We start from the raw sequence: 18,322 nt of genomic DNA on the forward strand, positions 1-18,322 counted from the left end.
GTCTAGTAATATAATCTAGGTCAGGTAGATCAACCTAAAAGGTATTCCAAAAGAAAGAAATAAAAACTTAAAAGAAAAGGTTGAAGGAAAGTAAACTTGAGGGTTGAGTAAAGGTAAGGTCCAGAAAAAACGTACGTAATGAGAAAAATGTTGCGTAATAATGTAACATACCTCGTATTGTTTAAATGCAAATACAGATCCGTAAAAAGGATTGAATGGAGCACACATCAAGAGAAAGAGAAAACCATTCCAAAAATAAGGAAGGGAAAGGAAAAAAAACTAATGGCCGTTTGCCCCGACAAATTTAAGCGGAGCTTAGCTTAATTGTAACTTAAAATCCATGGCGGCAACGATTATTGAGACAATGGTTGCCATGGATTTTAAGCTACGCTTTAGCTAAACTCCGCTTAAATTCGTTGGTGCAATCGGCCATAAGCCTTTTTCAAGTAGACACGAAGTCAGAAAAGTAATGGCGTACCAAAACAAAACATTTGCATCTAATCAACATTTACTGTGGGGAAAGAAATACAACTACGCGAACAAGATAAAGTTAAAGAGGAGGATAGCCAAAAATACCACGGTTTCGGTCGGCGAAACAAAGAACTACAGGAATTATCTTACACCTAAAACTAGTGGATTACAAAGAACATACGCAGGTGGCGTAAGAATATCAAATAGAAACGAGGATATATTTAGAATGTTAAATAAATTAGGAAAAAATATTCAAAGAGGAAAAAAACCGTTACAAATTGATGATGCGTTTGTTAAAAAATGATATAATTGGTTTCCGAGGCATAATAAAAGGGTTGCTGTTAAATCGAAGTCAGATTTGACAGGGTATGCGAATGAGAACCATTCCCCCTGATTTGGTAGGACGCGATTTAGTGAGTTTAGTGAATAGTTTTTCTCAGACCCGACCTCTCTGTTCGAAAATGTTGGCTAGTCCCGAGAAAGGTTCCCAAGGAGTTTCAAATGGTCTCGATTGAGGTTCATAGAATTAGCTCTTCGAGATTGCTTTGTTCTTGTTTAGTTTAGAAACCATGTTAATGATTCTATTTTAATTATAAATGATTGGCACCTGTCTTAGAACTGCCTTTGCTTGACCCTGAAATCAAGTAAGATTAAATGTTACATTTCCACTCCTTTTTTCCCGCCTTTTATGTACGAGTACAAATTATGCTAATTATCGTGTTTACCCTGCCACTATCTAATTGTGCATAAATGTAAGTCGTGGTTCGTGTTCCTTCTTCTGTCTTATCTATTTGATTTAATCCTCTTTGGTTTTTGCCATTTATGAAGCCATATCGAGTGAGTAGTATCCGTAGAGATTACTCAATACTTTGCTCATGCGGTTCATCTCAGCAAACCCGCCTTATTTGGCTGTTGGGGTCGTTCTTCTTTTCCATGAGTGACTTGAACCATTGGCGACTGTGGGACCAATTTCTTTGGAAGTCAATCGAGAGTCGGTGTATTGTTTTTCGAGGTCTTTCTTGCACTTACTTCTATAACATTACATCTCTTATCGAAAATGAAAACGTGCATTTTTGGTCTACGGTGTTTTCACATCCTGTATCACTCATTATAATATAAACACCGCCTTTAGTCATGAACCAAGATATTTGATCGAGCTGTTGGTGAACAGATTATTTTTTTAGCGCGAAAGATGGAATTTTACTCTAGAGTTATGTATAGGAAAATACTCCTTTCGATTAATTGATCTCTAACAAAAGTTCAAATTGTTTGATCCTCTTCTTCAAAATTCGTGTCAAAATTTATTGGTTACAGCACATTAATATACAGTTTTGTTTTAATCAATTATGAATTTTGCAGTTTTTTTTTCGATTTTTACCGAAAACAGCTTGCAGATTAACCCCACATACCACAACACGAAGATATAGGCTTGTACGCCCTCAAACAGCAAAACGTCTCGCACCTGGAGATATCTGCTTGAAAAGTTGGAAAAAGTTTTACGTCATCACTTACGAAAGCACCGTGGAAAGATTGCAACATGCTATTTCCAATGGCATGCACTGTAAATTAGATCTAGAGGATTTGCAAGGTCTGCCGAGTTTGCCGGATTTCGATCCGCCGATGATGTGAGGATTGCCATAATCTGGAGCACACTTTTCCCGGTCACCGTCCGCGCCTCTTCCCGATCCGTTCTTCCCTCTGCCACCGCCATTTCTACCTGTAAATTAAACAGGGATTATTGTTCCATGCGATTTTGGTGTCCAGTTCAACACTAAGAAGCTGAGATTTTGCCGACAGATTCGAAATGACAATGTTCATAAGCTTTCATGTTGAAATGGACTCAAAATCAACACGCTGAAAAATAAGACAAAAAAACTTATGAAACTTACTACGTGATTTCAAAAGTGTCTGCCATAATTTGGTAAAATTGGGAGTACATCAACCTGCAAATTTGTTTTTAATCGGGTATCAAATTTGGAATGATTTAAACTTACTGTTTTAGTCACCCACGACAAGTTTCAATTAATTAGTTTTTTTGAAATTATGGATTGTGGAAATAATGACTTTATTTAAGGAAAGACAAAACAAATTATACCAAAACTTGGACAAATAATAATTAAATGTTATTTCTTTCCTTTCTTTCCTTTGCCACCCTTGCCGCCCTTGCCACCTTTGCCACCTTTACCACCACCACCACCGCCCCCGGCTACATCCGCATCCTCATACTGCGTGTCCCTCGTTTCTTTTTTCGGGATGGGTTTCAAGTCGGGTCCTTTTGGGGTGCACAATTCGAGCTCCAGGTTATTCTTCTTATCTTTGTTTTCGCTCTTTTTTCCAATACGTAAGATGAAGACATCGCGATTCGGATCCGCCAGTTCTGTGTACTGAGTTCCATCGGGCGCGGTGCTGATTGGAGGCACCACGGTTACGTTATTTGACGTGTTCATTCCGCATCCTCCCAGTTTAAATGAGAACGGCGTATTTGGTGTGCCATCGTAATCGTACCCAGGTCTCATTGCCACGCTTTGTTCGGTGGTGGTGCATCCACCCCCACCGATTGCTCTAGGCTGATTTTTTTTAGATTGCGAAGTGTTGGTGCCGCAACAGCACGAGTCTTCGTCGCCATCCACGTTCTCTAACTTTTTGTCTTTATGCACGCGGATTCTAAGAGCGTTTCCGCCCATCGAAGCTCCGATTTCTTGGTAACAATCCGCCGGATTCACTGGGGCTGCATTAGCACACACTTCCGGGCACTTCGCCTCACGTGCTGGACACGAAGGAATAGCACAGACTGGCACGCTCGGTTTGCATTCGTCTTCCTTTTTTGCTGTTGCTTGGCCAGCCTTTTTGTATCTGTACAACGAATGGCCTTCTTTATCCTTGAATAGTACCGATTTGTCGTCCAGGTTCATTTGGAATTGCGTGACGATGAGTTTTCCGAAGCAAGACATTCGTATGTACATGCCGATGTCGCCAACGTACTGGCCGACGTGGTTCAAAATTTGAAAGGTATCTTTGAGGGTTTTCGCAGTTGGGCCACTTTCATTGACTGGCATGCTAACGGACGCGATCAACTCGTTAAACAAGTTTATTATGGATATTAGGGAGGTACCGACTTGCATCTTCTGCGCGACATCCTCAGTCTGCTGAATCTTTTTGAACACCGTGACGTGCACGTCAAACTGATACGTTGCTTCGTTCGCTTGCATCGGTGTCAAACTGAACAGGCACGACTTTCCACTTTTAACGTTGCTAGAATCCTGCGAGTACCTCCGTTTTGGGGCAAAGTCGTCTTCGCAAATATCCAAGGGGGGGTTGTCCAAAAATTGGACGGACACGCACTTATCACCCGAGACATCGCCAATGCCGCGGATTACCGTGGGGTCCAAGTGCACGTTGTCGACCAGAAATTCGAGAAGAAATAGATTTTCGGTTACTATTTTATCCATTTTGTAATGCTCACAATAAATTTTTCTAATAATAATTCATAATTTTGACACGTTAAATTTGTTCGAGTGACATAAGAGAGAAACAAATTGTCCGGCCAACTATTGCGAAAACTTTTCGGGGCGGAATTTGATATTTGGAGGAGGGTAGTTTTTGTAATACCAATTCGCCGCTTCGTTCTTGAACGGTAGCCTGAACCTGAAAGAGGGGGCTGTGAACAAAGCCGAAAACGTGAAGGTACCCACTGAGCGAGGATTTCCCTTTTCCTACAGGGATCGTTCTCCGCTTCATCGAACAGCTTGGGTATCGGCTGCCATCGCAAGTAGGAAGTCTGGTAGACGGATTTCTCCGGCTTCACCTCTACTGGTGACAACGATGACGGCAGTTCTGATACCTTCCACCAAAACGGGGGTGGAATTTGACACGAAACTGTCTCTAGGTCTGCTTTTTTGCGCTCAGCCGAGTGGGCAGTTAGGAACCGCCGCTCTTCTTCTTCCTCTTCTTTAACTTTATCAGCTAACTTTTGCCAGCGCGCCTTTTCCATGCAATCGAACTCGTATTTGTAGGAGCGCTGTAATATTCGCGCTGAAACGGAGAATATCGGCTATTTTTAGTTTCTTTATGAACGCAAAATAGCGAATCTTAAAATAACGCGAGGAATTTGCGCACGTGTACTCGTTAAACGTAAATTTCTAGTAAACGAGAATAAATTTTACTAAAAGTGACATGAACCGTTAAGTCTAAAGAACTCGAAACTTTCCACTTGTTCTATTCTAATTGCCGACTTTTGACTTACGCCTGTGCTGGTAGCGAACGTCGTAGCTGGGTTCGACGTTAACGCTGTACTTCTTATACATTTCTGTTACCAGAAAGGCGTTCTGACCCGGTTTGTCAACCCAATCGGCCTTGGCATCCTTGGTCCATTTGTTAAGAATTTGGTCGTTCAGTTTCTCGATTTGGGTTACATCGGTCGGCTCATTGTCGTCCGCCGGAACGGGATAGCAATACTTCTTTATGGATTGCTGCGTTGCTCGAGGTAGTCCAGTTGGTGTGAACTCCTCAGCACTCGCTTGATTCAAGCTAACCTCTTTCAGAACGTAGTCCTTTGGAGGCCGTGGCGGTAAAGTGAACATATTCACCGAAAGTTGTCACTGTCCTGTCACTGGAAATTTTTTTATTGGAACTCGTAGGACTCGTAGGAAACAAATGTACCTACCTACCTAAGACTTACGTATTCACATAGGAGGAATGATCGTCATTTGTGTACCTATGCATTTGAAAAGAGCACAGAAATTTTGAATGTTGTAACTGAATATACTAGTAGTTCCGGCGAACTTCGAACCTACCGTCTTTGGGAAATCCCGTTATTTCCCATTCGCGTGGGGAATTTCTTTGGGAGTACACCTCAAGGCCTTCAAAGAAACCTACATTTTAAATGTAAATCCTTTTTTCGACTGTAAAACATAAAATCCTGTTTTTTTGTTCCCGTTCCCTTGCGAATTTCGGAAAGTGTTTTACTACATCAGAAACCTTCGCGGGCAATTGATACGTTTGAACGTCTATTTTTTCGCTTCTCGCCTGAAGTCGACGGTATGAATTCTTCTAGAGTTGTAATAGATATCTCTTTGGCGTCATCTAGTAGTTATATAGCGAAAACAGAAAAATTGTCTTTTCCTATAATCTATTAACATTCCCGCACCAGTGGTGGATTTACCGATAGGTACACTAGGCACGTGCCTAGGGGCGGTAGCTTTAGAGAGCGGCATTTTTTTGCACTATATTTATTTTAGGTAATATTTTAAGTTTTAGTCCCCTAACAAGTTACAAATTACAAAAACTGTTAATTAAAATTATGAAATAAATTGGAATTGGTCATAGTTTAAATAAACCGGAACTGTAATAACGATAATCGACAATTCAAGTTTTGACGTGTGTGGAAAACAAATCTTAGGTATTTGATTTTTATTATCTTAAAATTTATTGCAATTTAAAGATTATTTTTGGAGGGGCGCATATCTTTCGGTGTGCCTAGGGGCGCAAAAATTTAAATCCGCCACTGTCCCGCACTAGTGTAGTGCGGGAAGTGATCACTTTGCGCACGCGATTTTATTAATTCTTAAACGATTTTATAACCTGATACCAATTTGTTGTCGCATGTAAAAGTTATGCACGTTTTACTTTAAAAAACAGCATCTCGGAAAATATGAATAGAGTGACTCACCTTAAACAACAAAATTTGAAGGCCATCTGGCACACCTTTAAGCTATAGGCTATCTACTGCAAAAAATTCCAGGCCTCTAGGACAATTAGTTCAAAACCGTAGAAGTGGATCCAGACGGACGGACGGACAAAATGGAAACAATAGCACATTTTATAATTCTTACAAAAAATTATAAGTTACTAGCGGACCCGGCGAACTTCATACCACCCATCTATCAATTTCCCGCTTCCCGATGGGACATAATCTCGGTTTCGGCGGCTGCACCGCTTCACCTTGCGTCATTTTACTAAATTGAAAACATACCTACGCTTCACCAACCCTTCCCCAAAGTTTCATGGCAATCGCATGATTGGAACATAAGGTCGATTTCTGCGCCGCCTCACCTCGCCCACAGTCGCACTATCAAAAAAATTCGTGGGCATACGCTCAACTACTCCCCGGTTTCATCCTTTTCATAGCTGGGGGTGTAGTTTTTACAATAACCCTAATCGGAGGTTATACACTGCCTTTTTTTGAGGCCCGGAAAAAAATTCTCTTATAGAATGTGGCCTGTAGAATCCATAATTTCAAACAGTTTCAAGATTGGGCTACTAGTTCAAAAGTTACAGCCCTTTGAATTTTCTTTCGAAATTCACCCAGGTTGAGATGGTATCTGAATATATATTTTTGAATGACCATGTATATAAAAATTTTAATCAAACGTTACAGCAAATAGGTAATTTTTGTTTGTAATTTAAAATTTAATCGAAATGGAGCCCGCTTTTTCGGTGTGTTGTGGGGGAGGGGGGAGAACGAGTGCGCGCATTCAGAAAGTGATAGGCCTGAGGGTGCTTATGGAAGATGCGTATTTGCATGTGGCGTTTAAATTATTAATATTTTAGTGGAAAAAGTGCTAAATATTGTGCTTTTCCATACCCATCAACAATAGATCAACGTGTAGAAGCATTTCTAGCAGTTTTAGAAGAGGTAAAGACGTTGATAGTTCCACTTCACGTTTGGAGAAGACAGCAGCCATTACATCAGCTTTCGTTGTTTATTATGCTGCTATTTTATGCTAAAAATTGCTATGAAAAGGATATAAGATTAGAAGGAGGCCTTCCTTGCCATAATACTGCTCCTGTCGTTCTACTTTTCGATAATTATTGGAAAGTTGGGTATTACCTGCATATTCCTTTGTACGTCATACCAGTCAGTTCAAAATAAGGTATGTGTTGCGTTTGCAATTTAGTTAAATAAACTGAACTGCGGTTTGCTTTTTCTGAACAATCGTTTATATCGTTTGCGCGTAAGCCTTTGGGGTGCATTATAGTCGAACTTATCATACCAGTATTCATTTAGCCTGTGCTTTAATTTAAGATAGATTTTTAGGTTAGAAGTCGAACCATTGAATTGTTTATTTTGTTTAATTGTAACCTATAACGTTTGCATCATACATGAAGCACACAATGTATTACCGGCATTTGACGGTACTTATTGATTTAAAGGTATAATTCAGGTAACCTATCCATTTTGATTTTGAGGAGATATTTATATTTTATCTGAGCACAACGTTCCCAACTTGCTAGATTGCATAGGTTTTCTAAATATTGAATCACGAATTTCTCTTTTTTTGTACGTGAACTATTAAACATTGTGCACGAGTTTTTCTCGGGAAACATCGGACTTAGAGCTTAGATCGACTGAAAAAGTGCCAAAATATTCATTTTTTGCAGATGGTTGGTGCACAATATTTATCCTGGTATTTTCTGATTTGAAGTGCTTTTTTGCGTGAGCAGTTTTAATCTGAGTGGTATTTTAGCGCTTCAGGACCATTAAAAGTGTAAAATACAAACGACTTTTAAGATTACCAAAGCGCGTCAAGATTTTCGAGTTCCTTTTGCGGTTCAAGTGTCTAAGTTCTCTTCACTCACATGTTTTGCCTTGATCTTCTGAGTGACTTTTTGGGTCCTGTCGCATAAATTAATCTCCCTTCACTAATCGCAATGACGTCTCGAATTTTGAGAGCCGCGAGGAGAAGACGAACGGGTTTGTAACGGTACGTTTCATTCACCCGTGTATGGACGAGAACGAATAACCGCACTTTGTGTCGTAGAAGCCGACTAAACAACAGCGAGTCAGTCACAACCCTAGCGCTGCAATTACAAACAATTCTAAAATGGAAAAATAACACCACAAAAACAAATTCAAATGGAATAACCAATTCTGTGCATGTTTCCCATATACACGATGCACCGTCTTTATTTTCGGCGTTTAGATCTAAATAAGGTCGGCACGACGTTGTTTGGACAAAATTATGTTGGTCTGCGCCTTAAAATATTCTCCAGGATGTAGTAATTGGGGAAAAAGTTGCGTGCGCCACCAGTAGCGAAGTTCCGTACCTACGTGTAAATCAAACGCGTAAAATTGCGAATGAGACGACTTATGAGATGGTGAATGCCTCCATTCACCATCTCATAAGTCGATCGATGGTTCAATTTTCCCAAGCAAGACTCAGGAGAATGTGTCTATAATAATAAACATCTCGCGGCCGACTAACGTTATTCCAATCGAAGTCAAATCTGACATTTCGATTTTAACATTAAAAAATTTTTTATTTATTCTGTAATTTAAATTGCGTATTGTGTTCAGTGAATGGAGTGAAAATATTTCTGGTGAACTAATTACCTAGTACCTGTAAACTGCACAAAGTCTTAAATACACTAGGTATGAAAGAAATTTCTTCTGGGAAGTTTAAAACTAAGTATGTGTTTTAGAATAAGAAGTCGATCTCGCATCATAGTTTAGTAGCAAGAAATTAATCTACAGTCTCATAGATTCAGTCCATACTTTAGGAATGTCAGCAGGACTTTTCTGATAGTTGAAGTTAATGTACAGAAAAGAAGGAACTTTTAGAAACAGTGTATCAGTCGATCAACATCGGGAAAACCCTACAAAGGTGTACTTTATTTCACAAACAGCGCAGAAAAGCTAAAGTTAGCAAACAAATTTAAACGATTATAAAATGGCGGACGACGTAGGCTTATGAATTTGCTTAAGGTTCTATATTAAACAGTTCGGTTAACTAGGAACTTCAAGAAGTGCAAGACTTGGTTCAGCAAGCAGAAACCGCCATCAATGAAGTGATGGCCGAAAATGAAATGCTGCAGGAGACTTTTTTAGCGTCGACCGCCGAGGATACCGTCATGGCAAGTGACATTGAAAGGACTTTCTTTTCGGAAGATGAGAATGCACAACAGGGACCATTTGTAAGTGATTGTGCAGTTATATTATTCTGAGTACATCTTATCCTATAGACAGGAGGAGATTATACCGGATATACAACCGATGACGAAACTCTCGTCGCCGGAGATGCTAAAGCACTTATGACCTATGATACTAATATAGATGCGGTAGTAATAAAGGAACTAGAAGATGCAGAACAGCAAGCAATGGAAACTGCCAAAATTATTTACGATCTGAAACAGCGAGTCGCACAACTCCTAAGCGTGAGTACCTGCACCAACTGCGTTTACAAGTAAAATCAACAAAATTCGTAGAAAGAAAAAATGACCGAAGTTGAAGCAAGAGAGTTAGAGGAAAAGAACAAACAGCTAAGCGACCAGATGACCATGTTTGAGGAGAAAACTAAAAGGATTCAGTATCTTATCGATCAAGCTAGTATGTTTGAGAACTTGATATCCGCCAGACCTCGTTTGCAAGCCAAGCACAACGAAGACATGCTTCCCAAGGTCATCATATGCGGAATAACGGAGAATGATATGCCTAAAATCATTGTGTGCGATGATAAAAAGAAATCAAAAAGTCGTCCTCGCACACCCAGCTTTCCAGCACCACAAGCGGTAATTTTTTGGTTGTACCTACCTCATTTGCGTGTCCATGTAATTTCTTCCAGGGTATATTGCCTCAGTTTGCCAAGCAGCTTACCGAAAGTTATTGCATGCAAGAGAAGTTAGCTGAGGAGAATGCCGATTTGGAAGATAAGAGGTCAATCAATCAATATTTTTTCATAAATTTGCAAAACCAGTGGATAGGTTTATTTGGGCATAAAGACATGTGCCATTATTTAGTGAATCTTTTAGTTGACCCTTCTAACTAGCTTTTCTTCTTTGTAGCAGGATGAAATCGCTTTTAGAGCATATATGTAGAGTCCATTATAGATCATAGTTTGCCCTATTTGCTCGTCTTTTTTTTTAAGACCGGCGTCCGTAACTAAATAAAGTTCACGAAGCATCCACTATAACTACCAATTCGGATTATAGCTTTTCACAAACATTTTCTTGTTAATTAGCTATTTTCCTTATTTTCCATAATAACAAAATCACTCATGTACCTAATGCCATTCAATATTGAACACCCTGTATACACAATTTGTTTCAATGTCGGGCGGTATTCTGTGAGCACTACAATCCTGGCGTTTGGAGGGGGCGTTTTACTGATTGTAGTTTGAGTAGCTATTTTTCTTGGTTGTAGAAGACTTCTGACGTTCCAAGGAGAAGACTTCCGGTACTTAATATTGAACTTAATTTGAAAACTTTTTCGAGTTCATACATGAATATTGGCCATTGTGGAAAATACACTTTACCTGATTTATTCGTCGTCTAAATCTATCCTTTGAGTCGTCCAAACTTGGAACACTGGAGCACCCTCTCTCTATTTAGGATTCGTGGAATGGAACCAAAATATTGCTGGCGTTAAATGCTCGCTCGTAATTGGAGGGCTTCACTATTTGCAATGTCCCAAACAATGCGCGATGTTGCACAATTCAAGTTACTCAAAGTTAATTTGACACGTAGTAATTGCGCACAAGGTTGTTTCTAGCGGATGATTTTTTTTACTGTGAAAACTGGAATCTTTCAAATTCTGCGTCAGATTTTCTGCGAACATCTCGCGCAAATTATCTTCACCTCTAAGACCAGCTGTTTAAAGTCTAAAGCTATTCAGTGCAAGAATTTTTCGACAACACATGCCCCTATTTCTTTCGCTTCGCCCAAAATTACCGTCAGCACAGAATTACGACTATAGAAAATAGTTTTCACTTTTGGTTGTTGATGTATAAGGTTAGTATACCTAGGCCAAATTCGTGCCGAGCGGGCCGAAATTGTTTTGCCTTCACGGACTTTTTAGACGGTCAAATTTCTACGATGTATTTTTAAATTCAGAAATACACGCATATGTACAGGGTGTCTGCAACACCGGATATGTCTTCAAAACAGCATTTTCTTAAAGAAGCTCTTTATAGTAGGTGCCCAAAATTATAAAAAGTTTGTTCTTAAATCTTAAATTTGTGGTCAGTTGCGTACTTTGTACCATTGAACAAGTTGATTTCTGTGATATGGCACACGGCATGCTAGATTTCATTTAAAAATTTTCTAAGTATTGGATCACGAATTTCTCCATTTTTTTGTATACCTATCAACCATATGCATATCTTATGTAAGTTGTCGTACAGCAAATTGACTACTCTTTTCAAATTTCTTAAAAAACATAGCCATTGTGGTTGAAAAACAAAAGTGGCATCGATTTCCGATTAAATCGAAAGTGATTCAAAATGCGATTGAATAGATCTAACGTCACATATAAAATTATATTTGACAAATTTTTCGTATCGTGCCAAATAAAAGAGATATTGAGGTAATCCTCTCGTTTGCACTGCATACCTACAGTTCGAGTATGTTTCTTGCTCGACTGTATTACAGTGATCCATTTCTTTAAGGGTTTTCGGTCGATTAGCCTTTACATAAAGGTGATACTGTAAGTAAGATCGGTTAAAAATTAGAAATTTACCTCTGCCCATCTGGGGTGAGCATGTGCGACCCCTGTTTTTCACATGTTTAATTTAATCGATCAATTTGTCTGTGTTAAACGGTGCTACTGTTAAAATTTCAGTCACGGCCTACCGGTCTGAAAATTAATAGATGTCGTCTCCACGCGGTAAGTAATAGGCCAATAAAAATGTACGCAATTTGTCTCATTATATTTTGAATTATTATGCTAACAATTCGGACAACAACGACAACACCTACAACAACGACAACAATGACAACAACAACAACGACAACGGTGACAACGATGACAACTACAACGGACTTTTTTGTGTGTTGAAATCAATACTTTACCTACCCATCTACGGGTGCGGAAAAATAATACAACAAATATAATTGTCTTATATACAGCTAAGAGTAGCAAGTTTAGTACAACTAAAGTACAGACTAGTCTGTTGCCACGACTCCAAAAGGTTGACAAGAATAAAAATTGATGAAAATCATGGACCACGTAAATGGACGCAGGTCTATTTTTGTAAATTTCACTCGATTGCACAAAATTAGGCAATCCACCGGTAAACATAATGTCATTGAAAAATGTTATCTGCGCACAAATAACGGCAGGCGTGTCAAGGATCATGTTATACCGTTTAGTTTTGGCCCACTTTCCTAGTTTCAGGGTCAAAGTGTTCAGATCCGATCGATTTCACACTTCCTTGTCGCGGTATTATGACGATCCCTAACGCCAAATATTCTCCCCGGCTTAAGTTGAAGTGTTTTCTCCCAGCTATGCACAAAACTTACGTGTGATTGACGCGTCGAACCTAAAGCCTCCACTGCTATACCCTGAACGATCCGATTTTCACCATATTAATTTTTTTAACTGCGCCCTCTAACCAACGAATCTGTTCCACCAATAGAATTCATTTCTTCCAGCCAATCACATCTCCAGAAACCCAAAATTACCTACTTTGCCCTATAGTCAGTAGAAAATAATACCAGTACCAAACTCAATAACGACGTTCTCATGTAATTCTAATTAATTTCGTCGTAAGTTGCGACCTTTCACGCGTATTTAACTGACCAGAGCCGTAAAGGAAACCCTTCGTCCAAAAAATACAGAAATTTGTTTTGGTCATTATTTTTAAGTGGGCAGGGTTACAGCCAAGGGCTGTTCTACCAACCCAACCCACTATACATTTACAAATATTCATGCCACAACCCGGATTCGAACCAGGGACCCTTATAATACTACAGTCGTGCTTCAACTTAACTGCGCCACACGGGCCGGCAATCGAAAAAATCGTACAAAAATTAGGAAATTCAAATTAAATAAAATGCGCTAGCGGGCTCTCGTTACACAGTAGACAATAAGCTCCCAAGCTACAAATCCATCTAAAATTTAACCGTCTAAAACGGGCTTTACATAACGTTAGTGGCCTTCTAACTTCTTCAAGAAAAGGTGTCAAGCGACACATTTTTTTTGCACAATTAACTGATTTCAAAAAAACGCCAAGTTATAATAATAATGGCTGATATATTTTTAGCACATTTTTTAAGAATTAAAAAAATATGCTATTTGCGTTTGTCCGTCAGTCCGTCCGTCCGGACCCACTTCCGCCGTTTTGAACTACTTCTAGGGGAATGGTCCTAGAGTCCTGGATTTTTTTGCAATAGGTAGCCTGTACCTTGAAGGTGTGCCAGACGGTATCAAATTTCGCTGTCTAAAAGGGGGGCCCCCCACGAATGATTTCCTGAGATGCTGTTTTTGAAAGTAAAACGTGCATAAGTTTTACATACGACAACCAATTGGTCTCAGATTTTGCATACGCATGCCTTTAGTGGTGCCAAGTTAAACTTTAGAAAATTGTGAGAGGGGGGAGGTGGGGTAACACATGTTCTACCCTTCATGGTATTCTAATGTAAGGTAAAACTTTCCGTTCGAGATCAGTGAGCAACGGGGCCTGAGGGGGGGGGGGGGGGTAAAATTAATTATATTTCTCATTGTATTCTAATTAAAGGTCTCAACTAAAGGAACCGTTTTCTACCAACGACTGCCCTTCCTTCTGTCCTCTTATCAAAGTACGGAGTAGAGGGGGAGGGGGGGGGGAGTGGAACTAGTTTTATTCTTCATGGTACTCTAATGAAAGGTCTCAACGAAAGGAATTAATTTCTACCAATTATAGCCTTCCTCCTCGACCTCTTATTGTGACCGGGTATATTTCCTTATACCTCAAGATCGGATTGTCGGAAGAGGGTACTCACAAAGGGCGATTAAGACGTCTGCAACAAATATATCCATTGGTGATGTCAAAACAAAAGCTATTTCGGTTAAAAAAAATGCGCTTTATCTGCACAAGAGTTGTGCACAATTTATATTTGTTTTATTTTATTTCGCTGACTTTACGAGTTTACCTTTAAGACTTCGCTGAAGTGAGTGTTTGCCTATTTAAATCAATGTGAGCGAAAAAGGCGCTTCGCCGAACCGCGTCTTGCCGCGCTTAAGTGCGCGACGGCCTTTATGCTTCTGTACTTTACAAAATTGCAACTATTTCAATTATCAACATCTTTTTCTCGCTCATGTGTTGAGAAGTGATGAGAATAAAGAACTTGTTTGAAATTGGTTCACAATCCAGTGGCGTCAAATGTCCCTTTGGGGCAAACGACTGTAATAGCCCCGTGACTATTTTCCCAACCCAACGGCATTAATTGTCATATCATGTCGTCTATGTAAAAAATGACAATCTAATATTTGGCATTCTCATTTAAAGGTTTCCGATAAATTCCTACATGTCAGTCATTCAAGTTTTTCCTTCTATACAATCTGCGTCAAAAATTAACTTTTATATTTCTATATGTAAACCAGGTATAAATTGCAAGAAGATCTCCTCGACAAGGATTGTACTGTAGATTGTCTTCAACGCAAATTGCAAAGCTTGCAGGCCGAATTACGTTTGGTTTGCAAAGAAAACTGTTTACTATCAGAGAAGCTTAATCGGATTGAGGTTTGGTGTGTCACAAAAGGGCGATTATTCATGTACATTTTACAGTCTTGTCCGAACCAGCAGACGGCGCAGCGTAATTTTGAAAGATCCCCGGAACTTTGCCAAAAGCACCGTAAGATGCCTTGTGGCAGGAACAAGGGGCCGTGCCCGGCCGATATTGAGTCACGGTTGCAAGAGTATTCCGATACCACGCAGCAACTCGAAAAGCAACTCTGCCAAATGGAATGTGAGGTTCGTAATATGCAGAGCGAGTTGGTCGCCGTGCAGAAAGAGAGGCAGCACCTGGAGCAGCATCGAAAAATGATTACCAGCGCACCTCCGTGCCTACCCCCTCCTTGCGGAATGCCATGTATGCCTCCACCATGCAACGTAACGTATACACGTACTGTTACCCCTTAAAAAATTGCAATAATCCTTAGATGGGCGGCGGAAGTCCTGGGGGAGCAGGTATGGATCAGCAGCTGAGGGAGCTGAGAGAGCAGTATAACCGACTTCAGGATGACTATAAGGGAAAGTTGACGGAAGTAGCTGGACTTCGAGCCGATGTGGAAAAATTAAAGCAAAACGCCAAGGACGCCGAAGAAGCACGAAAAATAGCAGAAGACAAAGTGAAAGAATACGAAAAAGATGTGAAGAGCTTTAAATCCGAAAAGAACAAGTATATGGGCTCAAAAGAGCAACTGATAGAGCAAGAGCAACAGCTTAACGTCGCTAAACAGCGATTCCGCGAGGCGCAGGACGAACTTGAAGAGTTACGCGCACTAATTCAAGATCAACAGGCTCAACTCGATGATTATCGGAATAAGGTTGGTAGATGTTGAAAATACCAACAAGTTTAAAGCATCTTTTCTTAGTATCTACAAGCGCAACAACAAGTTGAAGAACAGCGCAGACAAATCGACATGATGGAAATGGAAAACAACCGAATCAGCGAACAGGTTAATTTAGAAATCCAACGCGTGAAGAATCAATTCCAAGAGAAACTTCAAGAGCTCACTCCACTCCCAGATATTCTAAAGACAACGCAACTAAAACTACAGGAAGCTCAACAAATGCACTTGCTTGCGGAGAGGAACAACGAAAACTTGATTCTCGAGTTGCAGGCGTATCGAGATAAGGCGGCGGCCATGGCGAACCAAATGGAGAAAGTACGAAGCGATCAACAATTAGGTGTCGACGAAAAGGTGGACCTGCAACAGAGAGTGCAACAACTGGAGCTTAAGATAACAGAAGCCGAAGAGGAAATTGACCGACTGCAGAAGGATCTCGTGCGCACCGAAGAAGTGGCCGACCAAAACGAGAAACGGGTGCAGGAGAAGTTGCACGAGATCGCTCAGCTGGTCGCCCAGCTCGAGACCGTGCGCGAAGAATCGGCCAGGCAAGTCGCGCGAACCAAGGACAGATGCGAGACCGTAAGGAGATCGATGCAGAACCAGATCGCCGATTTGGAGCGGCAACTTGCGCAGAGCAGGGCGCAGGCGAGAGGCGCGCAGAAGGATCGCGACGACATCCGGCAGAAGATGCAAGCGCAAATAAACAATTTGAATGAGAACTTTGAAGACGCTCAGATGCGCATTAGGAACCTTCAAGGGCACGTTAATTTCCTGAAGAATTCCTATACGACTGTGTTCCCGAATGAAGTCGGCGACGGAATGGACTCTTGTGACTGCGGAAACGCCTTTTAAATACTTTTGACTAGAAATATTTATCTATACAATATTATACAAATCATTTACAAATAAAAGAAGATGCGCTATCGTTTTGTTTCACTTAAAACTACCTTAACCAACAACATGACTGGAAAATGGCACTACATTTGATTTTATTCCAAGTGGCTATAATGTATCAAATTTCATTTGAACGCCTCCATAAATAAGAAAGTTGGCACTGCGCATGCGCACAACCAAATTTTAAATCTGGCGTTATATATGATTGTAATCCAAGTGGCTATGCATCAAATTTCATTTAAATACCTTCATAAATAAGAAAGTTAGCACTGCGCATGCGCAAAACGAAATTTTGAAACTGGCGTTAAATTTGGTTTTATTCCAAGTGGTTATGCATCAAATTTCATTTAATTACCTTCATAAATAAGAAAGTTTGCAATCCGGTTTGTAAATGGTCGAGATGCGAAAAGGGCACTGTGAATGTTAATCGATTAGCTCAATTTTTGGAATTGCGTTTTATATGGCTTATATGCGCATTTCATGCAATTCGGTTCATAACTCACGGAGATGTCAAAAGGGCCTTCCTTATTTTTTAGGCTACATTGCGAATTCAAGAACCCCGATCTACAAATTTGATAAAGAATCCACCTGCAAAATTTCATCGTAATCAGTCCGATCGTTTATGAGTTATCGTGCTAACGGACGGACAGACGGACAGACACCGCAAAATTATAAACTCGCTAGGAGCTCGTTAATAATATAAGTGAAGATAGTGGAAAGGGGACATTCTGCGAAAGATTCTTTTTGCTGAGCGCGTTGTACATTTTCAATTTAAACCGTTCACATGAATTTTAGACCCAAGAATATAGTCTTTGGAAAATGCACGAAATTGTTCGACTGTCTGTCCGTCTATACCACTACTAGTCCTCAGATTTAAGCTTTTTCGTTTGTTTCTTGTATGTACGGTGTAGCACACCCCTGAGACCAGAACGACAAAAGATTTTTTGGATTAGTCACTTCCTTCCCAAGTTCTGTGGGGTGAAAATCCGCTTTTGTCGGATTTTAACTTGTTGCCTCTTAATATAATTAAAGTAGCGTAATTTTTCTAAACGTTTTAGAGGCATTTCAGGGTGAAAGCTATTCAGCGGCGCATTCTGACACTTCCTTATCGAGATATTCGTACTTCAAATGTGTATCTTATCAACAAATGTGTTCATTGAAAATTCTTATTTCTCTTCGTACGTACTATTTCCGTTAACTGCATTCTAGAAAAATCGATCTCCATAGAGGGTAAGGGTCCTTGACGGACAGAAACATTTTTACTTTACAAAACGCTCAGGTCGTTTCGCACATTTTGAAGATATCGGATACTCCTTGCAAGAAATTTTAGGCAATACTCCTGAAAGTTTGTTCGGATGTAACGGGCTACTTTCTATCATTTAAATTTGAATTATTTTCTACTGCTAATTTAGAGGGAATATATGCTACGGTCAAAGTAATTAATGCGGTAATTATTCATTATTACCTTTCAATGCGAATAATTGAGGGAAGGAAAGTTTTTTGGACAGGTCCCGGAATTACTTTTCTTAGAATTCAATATCTTCTCAGTTTCATAAATGGCAAATTTGACCAATAACATATATAAAAATTCATATTGTATCGTTAACGTGGCAATTTAACACTTAACATTATGCCAGGTCGATGAACGCACAGTTAATTTTTTTTCGTTTCGTACAAGAAATTCTACCA

At 39.9% G+C, this 18,322-nt stretch overlaps 3 protein-coding genes across 5 annotated transcripts; 1 reads left to right on the forward strand and 2 right to left on the reverse strand.

The window, feature by feature from the left end:
* Positions 1-1,765: 1,765 nt before the first annotated feature.
* On the reverse strand, positions 1,766-4,047 carry LOC116172929. 2 transcript variants are annotated; one of them, XM_031490206.1, is made up of 3 exons: positions 2,606-4,047; positions 1,984-2,188; positions 1,766-1,933 (listed from the first exon to the last, which is right to left on the reverse strand). In XM_031490206.1, exons 1-3 carry the CDS (start codon positions 3,918-3,920, stop codon positions 1,867-1,869), a joined length of 1,587 nt encoding a protein of 528 aa, XP_031346066.1. In that variant the 5' UTR covers positions 3,921-4,047; the 3' UTR covers positions 1,766-1,866. The 2 variants fall into 2 exon arrangements, with proteins under 2 accessions (XP_031346066.1, XP_031346067.1); XM_031490207.1 differs by lacking the exons at positions 1,766-1,933; positions 1,984-2,188 and having other exon boundaries at positions 2,520-4,047.
* LOC116172930 lies at positions 3,978-5,163 on the reverse strand. The gene is made up of 4 exons (XM_031490208.1): positions 5,139-5,163; positions 4,715-5,080; positions 4,164-4,503; positions 3,978-4,116 (listed from the first exon to the last, which is right to left on the reverse strand). Exons 2-4 carry the CDS (start codon positions 5,049-5,051, stop codon positions 4,020-4,022), a joined length of 774 nt encoding a protein of 257 aa, XP_031346068.1. The 5' UTR covers positions 5,052-5,080; positions 5,139-5,163; the 3' UTR covers positions 3,978-4,019.
* A 3,500-nt stretch (positions 5,164-8,663) lies between these two features.
* On the forward strand, positions 8,664-16,654 carry LOC116175129 (outer dense fiber protein 2-like). Of its 2 annotated transcripts, none has more exons than XM_031493238.1 (10): positions 8,664-8,842; positions 8,893-9,152; positions 9,205-9,384; positions 9,433-9,624; positions 9,676-9,978; positions 10,032-10,123; positions 14,768-14,906; positions 14,952-15,275; positions 15,326-15,712; positions 15,761-16,654. In XM_031493238.1, exons 2-10 carry the CDS (start codon positions 9,141-9,143, stop codon positions 16,589-16,591), a joined length of 2,460 nt encoding a protein of 819 aa, XP_031349098.1. In that variant the 5' UTR covers positions 8,664-8,842; positions 8,893-9,140; the 3' UTR covers positions 16,592-16,654. The 2 variants fall into 2 exon arrangements, with proteins under 2 accessions (XP_031349098.1, XP_031349099.1); XM_031493239.1 differs by having other exon boundaries at positions 8,665-8,842; positions 9,192-9,384.
* Positions 16,655-18,322: the final 1,668 nt, after the last annotated feature.

This window comes from Photinus pyralis, unplaced genomic scaffold (genome assembly GCF_008802855.1).
Source record: "Photinus pyralis isolate 1611_PpyrPB1 unplaced genomic scaffold, Ppyr1.3 Ppyr1.4_LG6, whole genome shotgun sequence".
Taxonomy (NCBI): Eukaryota; Metazoa; Arthropoda; class Insecta; order Coleoptera; family Lampyridae; genus Photinus; species Photinus pyralis.

Bases quoted from the DNA above. Each gene is read 5' to 3' on its own strand.
- LOC116172929 (XM_031490206.1), bottom strand. From the start codon at position 3,920: ATGGATAAAATAGTAACCGAAAATCTATTTCTTCTCGAATTTCTGGTC. The intron at 2,189-2,605 runs GAAAGAAATAAC...TTTAATTTACAG, and splicing joins GGGTGGCAAAGGAAAGAAAG to GTAGAAATGGCGGTGGCAGA. The intron at 1,934-1,983 runs GTAAGTGATGAC...AGATATCTCCAG, and splicing joins AATCTTTCCACGGTGCTTTC to GTGCGAGACGTTTTGCTGTT.
- LOC116172930 (XM_031490208.1), bottom strand. From the start codon at position 5,051: ATGTTCACTTTACCGCCACGGCCTCCAAAGGACTACGTTCTGAAAGAG. The intron at 4,504-4,714 runs GTAAGTCAAAAG...TCTCCGTTTCAG, and splicing joins CGTTCGCTACCAGCACAGGC to CGCGAATATTACAGCGCTCC. The intron at 4,117-4,163 runs GTGGGTACCTTC...CCCCTCTTTCAG, and splicing joins AAAAGGGAAATCCTCGCTCA to GTTCAGGCTACCGTTCAAGA.
- LOC116175129 (XM_031493238.1), top strand. The intron at 9,625-9,675 runs GTGAGTACCTGC...CAAAATTCGTAG, and splicing joins GAGTCGCACAACTCCTAAGC to AAAGAAAAAATGACCGAAGT. The intron at 14,907-14,951 runs GTTTGGTGTGTC...TACATTTTACAG, and splicing joins AGAAGCTTAATCGGATTGAG to TCTTGTCCGAACCAGCAGAC.